Source organism: Nicotiana attenuata, unplaced genomic scaffold (genome assembly GCF_001879085.1).
Source record: "Nicotiana attenuata strain UT unplaced genomic scaffold, NIATTr2, whole genome shotgun sequence".
In the NCBI taxonomy this organism is placed as follows: Eukaryota; Viridiplantae; Streptophyta; class Magnoliopsida; order Solanales; family Solanaceae; genus Nicotiana; species Nicotiana attenuata.
Window position 1 is genome coordinate 37,523 of NW_017676512.1, and position 6,000 is coordinate 43,522.

Genomic DNA, 6,000 nt, shown 5'->3' on the forward strand with positions numbered 1-6,000 from the left:
CGGGATCTCGGAATTTGATTCCCGGCACACCCCCAAGTCTCATATTTTCCTACGGACCCTCCGGGACTGTAGAATCACGAGTCCGGGTCCGTTTGCCCAAAACGTTGACCGAAGTCAAACTTAATCAATTAAGACATCAGAATTTATTATTTTTCTCACAAATTCATATTTAAACGTTCCGGCTACGCGCCCGGACTGCGCACACAACTCGAGGCAACCCCAAATGAGCTTTCCAGGGCCTCAGAAGTACAGAGGGAGTAGGAATATAGGTGATGACCCTTTGGGTTGTCACACACCTAGTGGTTCGTCTCTGCTGGGTTCTGAGCCCTGGTATTTAAGATCTGCACCCACTTTATTGACCACTAGGACAATACCCCTTGGATGCAAAAATTCATAACCATTTGAGTCGAGCTTGAATCAGTCGAAGAACACTTGTTTCGATTGAAGAACTTCTCGAACTGATACGAGTTGATTCGAGCAGCTGGTAAATCGAAGAAGAACATTTGTAGAGCTGATTCGAATTGCTTGTAGGTTGAAGTATTTTTGGAGTCAATTCTCTCAAGAAGACGAAGAACAGCAGCCACTGATTTGCAACTAAAAAATTGCAGTTGTGTTCTCCATTTTCTAGGACTCGTTTGCAACTGAATTATCGCCACGAACTTCAATTCATTCATCGCAACGATTCAGGTTTTGATTTGCACAACTTTGCTGCCCAGTTGCTGCATCTGTGAGCTGCTGAAACCTGGAGTTTTGGACTAGCATTAGAGCAAAGAAATCTGCCCTGTTTCTGCAGTTTTGGAACAACATCAGAGGACTGAAATTTTCTGCCCAGTTTCAACTGTTTTTGGTGCTTCAGCTACTGCACAGTTTGAGCTGAATTTCTGCCCTGTTCAGCTGCAGTTTTCTAGATAGTTTGGACAGAAATTCTGCACTATTATTTCTCCATAGTTTGAGCTGGTTTTCTGCACAATTTGAACTGAACAGGTCTGCTGAAATTTGCACAGTATTCTACACAGTTTCTCCACCAATTCGAGCTGCTGAAATTTGCAGCTTGGGACATCATTTGAGCTAGGAAATCAGTAGCATTGGGGCAGTGTTTGAGAGCAAATTTTTGCCCTGTTTCTCTCCTGATTGAGCTGCTGAAAATCTGCAGTTTTGGACAAGAGTTTGAGCTGAGAATTTAGGTGCTTAGGAAGGGATTTGAAGCTGGAAAATTGAAGTTTTGAGAAAGGAAATCCAGCAAACTGCAACAAGTCCAGAGAGGAGTTCAGAAGTTCAGAAATTGTTCTGTCCAGTTTGCTCTTTTCTTTCCCGTTAATCTTTTCTTCTTGTTTGTTAATTCTCAACTAGATTAAATTGATATTAGTTCATATTGAGTTTAATTCTAGTTTCTTTGTGCGGTTAACTTTTTTTCGTGCCAATTGTTTCGTGCTTTTGTATTTTAATTTCGTTGTGAATTGCTTGATTCAAGTCCGTTTGCTTTTAATTGTCCGTCCTTGTGAATACACAATTTCCACTCCACCCTGAAGACGGTTGGAACTTAAGTTTGCTAGCAATTTTGACATTCACTACTTGAGCGGAAAAAGGCAAGAGCGAATAAGACTTTGAGCACGCAAGAGCCAATTGGTGCAAAGTGTGATACACGAGGGTTGAGCGACATCAAGTGAGTTGGTGAGGACTTTTACTACTAACTTGTTTGCTCATTTTGTAGGTATCATGGAGTACGGACAAACTTCTACTCCTAATTGTGATCCACGGAGTGAGACTCTGATGCATGATGTTGTTTCTATGCTTTATGACATAAGCGAGAAGGTTACCAACTTAAGTGAGAAGGTTACCAATGTTAGCATACAGCAACACCAAACGGATGCAAGGTTGAATTCCATGATAGAGGAATCTCACTTGAGGCAACAAGGAAGGGAGCGTAGTATGACGCTTACTAATTCCTCTACTACACCCTCTCCTTCACAAGTGCGAGAAATGCTTTGAAGGGAAAAATTGCAACACCACCAACCCAACCAAATACCACAAAAGTTACCAAGGCAACCACAAAAGTTACCAAGGCAACCACAAGGTTACCAAGAGATAGAGACTACAAGATTGAGGTGTGATGTTGATGATGATGACCAAGTTGTCATCACTAGAATTTTGGCGGGTCTTCACAAGGAAATTGGTGAGGCTTTGGAGCTTCAAAAGTTTGAAAGATTGGAAGATGCTTACTTGATGGCCTTGAAGGTAGAAAGGTGCAAAGAAAACAAAAGCTACAAGTCAAAGGCTACAACTTGGAACAAGAATGATAAGCCTTGGAAATCCACAAACAATTGGGAGAAATCCAAAGATTCCAAGTATGGTCCCAAGGTTCAAGTGGACAAAAACAAGCTAAAAGTGGAAACTAAAGGGACTTCCAATGTTCAAACCAAGTCCCTTAGCAATGTGCGATGCCATAAATGTCAAAGACTTGGTCACTACATGAAAGATTGTCCAAATAGAAGAACTATCATTGCTATGGATGATGGAAGCTATAGAACCGAAGCTAGTGACCAAGAGCATAGAGATAGTGAACATGAAACAAGTGATGAAGAATTAGAAGAACAAGAAGATGATGGGCCGAGATCTTACTTGGTAACAAGAAAAGTTTTGGCCGTAGCTAGAGAAGATCAAGATCAAAGGGAGAATCTATTTCATGGAAGATGCAAAATTTTGGGAAACCTTTGCTCTCTCATCATTGATAGCGGAAGTTGTGCTAATGTAGTAAGTTCCTCTTTGCTTGAACAAATAGATTTGCCAACAAAGAAGCATCCTTCATCTAGACTACAATGGCTACATGAGTGTGGAGACCTTCGAGTCACCAAAATGGTGCTCATAAAATTCAAAATAGGGAGATATGAAGATGAGTTTTGGTGTGATGTTGTTCCTATGCAAGCTTGTCATCTACTTTTGGGGCGACCTTGGCAATATGATAGGTATGCAAAGCATGATGGGAGAACAAACAAGTATTCACTTATCAAGGATGGCCAAAGGTTTACTCTCCGTCCCATAACCCCGTTTCAAGTAAGTGAGGATTACAAGATAATGAGAGAGTTGAGACAAAAGGTGAAGAGTGAACAAAAGAAGGAGAAGAGTAATGAGTGTAAGGCTCCAAGAGAAGACAAAAATGAAAAAGAGACGGAAAAAGGGGTAAAGCTTCAATCTTTACAAGGTAAAAGTGCGAATGAAGGTGTGTCTAATGTTAAGATTCAATCTTTATGTGAAAAAGGAGAAGTGGTACCGAGACCGCGGGTGAGCTTCCTTGCAAACAACTACAAGCCTCTAAGGGAAGTTGCTCATGAACCAACTATCTTTCTTGTTATGCATAAAGATTGTTTGATTGCTAATGATATTCTTTCTACCTTACCTAGTTCCATTTCTTCTCTTTTGCAAGATTTTGAAGATGTCTTTCCGGATGAGCTACCAAAGGAGCTTCCCCCACTTAGAGGCATTGAGCATCAAATTGACTTTGTGCCCGAATCTCAACTTCCCAACCAAGCCGCCTATAGGAGCAATCCCGAAGCTATAAATGAACTTCATAAGCAAGTGGAAGAGCTTCTAGAGATGGGATTTGTTCGTGAAAGTTTGAGCCCATGTACGGTCCCGGTCATTCTAGTGCTAAAGAAGGATGGGAGTTGGAGGATGTGTGTTGATTGTAGAGCCATCAACAAAATCACGGTAAAGTATCGTCATCCTATCCCTAGGTTAGATGATCTTCTTGATGAGTTGAGTGGTTCTCAAATCTTTTCTAAAATTTACTTGCGAAGTGGCTATCACCAAATACGAATGAAACTCGGTGATGAATGGAAACCGCCTTCAAGACCATGTTTGGTTTATATGAGTGGATGGTTATGCCATTCGGCCTCTCTAATGCTCCTAGTACTTTCATGCGTTTGATGAATCATGTCATGAAGCCTTTCATAGGCAAGTTTGTTGTGGTTTATTTTGATGACATTCTAGTATACTCTAAAACACTTGAGGAGCATGTAGAACACCTTCATTATATTTTTGAGGCTCTTAGGCGAGAAAGATTATTTGCTAATTTGAAAAAGTGCAATTTTTGTGTTGATAAAGTTGTCTTTCTTGGCTTTGTTGTTAGTGCTCAAGGTGTTGAGGTTGGTGAATCTAAGGTAGTGGCAATTAGGAATTGGCCTAGGCCTAAGTCCACCGGGGATGTTAGGAGTTTTTATGGTTTAGTGGGTTTTTATAGAAGATTTGTAAAAGGGTTTAGTACTATTGCCGCACCTTTGACCCAAATTATCAAGAAAGATGAGAGTTTTCTTTGGGGTCTTGTACAAGAGGAGGCTTTCAATGCCTTGAAAGAAGCTTTGAGTAGTGCGCCACTCTTACAATTGCCAAACTTTGATAAGACCTTTGAGATAGAGTGTGATGCAAGCCAAATAGGCATTGAAGCAGTTCTTATGCAAGATGGAAAGCCTTTAGCCTATTTTAGTGAAAAACTTAAGGGAGCTTGTTTGAAGTACTCTAACTATGATAGGGAGTTGTATGCCTTAGTGAGAGTCATAGCTACTTGGAGACACTACCTTTGGCACAGGGAGTTTGTTGTTAAAACCGATCATGATGCTTTGAAGCACCTTAGAATCCAAGGTAAGTTGGGGAATAGACATGCTAAATGGTTGGAATTTTTAGAGCAATTTCCTTATGTGGTCCATTATAAGAAAGGCAAAGAGAATGTAGTAGCGGATGGACTTTCTAGGAGATATGCCTTATTGAGTACTTTGTCTTGTAAGTTGATAGGATTTGAGTGCTTGAAGGATCTTTATCCTAGTGATGTTGACTTTGGAGAGATATATTCTAAGTGTGAGAACCATGACTCTTTTAAGAGAATTCCCACACATAGAGGAAGAATGTCTTGACAAAGAAGAACATAAGGAGAGAAAGAAAGAGTTAGCTCACCTTAGGGAGGAAAGAATATTTTCCAAGGTTGATGGATTTTTGCTTAGGGAAGGTAGACTTTGTGTGCCTCGTTCTTCTTGGAGAGAGTTGCTAGTTAGGGAAGCACATAGTGGGGGTTTGATGGGCCATTTTGGAATTGATAAGTCTTTAGCCATTCTTGAGGAACACTTTTGTTGGCCTAAAATGAAAGGTGATGTTGTGCATATTTGTGAAAATTGTATTGAATGTAAGCATGCTAAATCTAAGTCTAATCCTTATGGTTTGTACACCCCACTCCCTATTCCCAAAGCGCCATGGCTTGATATTTCTATGGACTTTGTGCTTGGTTTACCTAGGACGAAGAGGGGAAAAGATAGCATCTTTGTGGTTGTTGATCGATTTTCTAAGATGGCTCATTTTTATACCTTGCCATAAGAGTGATGATGCTACACATGTACTTGATCTGTTTGTAAACGATGTGCTTAAGTTGCATGGGGTTCCTAGATCTATTGTTAGTGATAGGGATACCAAGTTTGTTAGTTACTTTTGGAAAAGCCTTTGGAGTAAACTTGGCACGCATTTGAAATTCTCTACTTCTTGTCACCCCCAAACCGATGGCCAAACCGAAGTGGTCTATAGGACCTTAGGTAACATGCTTAGGGCCATGGTCAAGGGGAAGCTTACTTCTTGGGAGGAGCATTTACCATTGATTGAGTTTGCATATAATCGTTCTTATCATTCTTCTATTGGCATGACTCCTTTTGAAGTGTGTATGGTTTTAATCCCCTCACCCCTTTGGATCTAACTCCTTTGTCTCAAGATGTGATTGTTAGTTTAGATGCCAAGAAAAGGGCCGAGGCTATGAAGAAGATTCATGAGAAGGCAAGACATCAACTTGAGAAAATGAATGACAAAGCGGCTTCTAGGGCCAACAAAGAAAGAAAGCGGATGATATTTGAACCCGGTGATTGGGTTTGGATTCACTTGAGGAAGGAAAGATTTCCTCAAAAGAGAAAGAACAAACTTCTCCATAGGGGAGAAGGCCCCTACCGAGTTCTTGAAAGGATAAATGATAAT

At 40.6% G+C, this 6,000-nt stretch overlaps 1 protein-coding gene across 1 annotated transcript; it reads left to right on the forward strand.

The window, feature by feature from the left end:
- Positions 1-765: 765 nt before the first annotated feature.
- On the forward strand, positions 766-5,895 carry LOC109221054 (the record flags this gene model as incomplete). Its single annotated transcript, XM_019385513.1, has 8 exons — positions 766-899; positions 985-1,046; positions 1,712-1,874; positions 1,992-3,121; positions 3,257-3,858; positions 3,942-4,635; positions 5,280-5,454; positions 5,757-5,895. Coding segments are annotated over 8 exons (3,099 nt in total), but the record flags the coding sequence as incomplete, so codon positions are not given.
- Between the last annotated feature and the right edge of the window lie 105 nt (positions 5,896-6,000).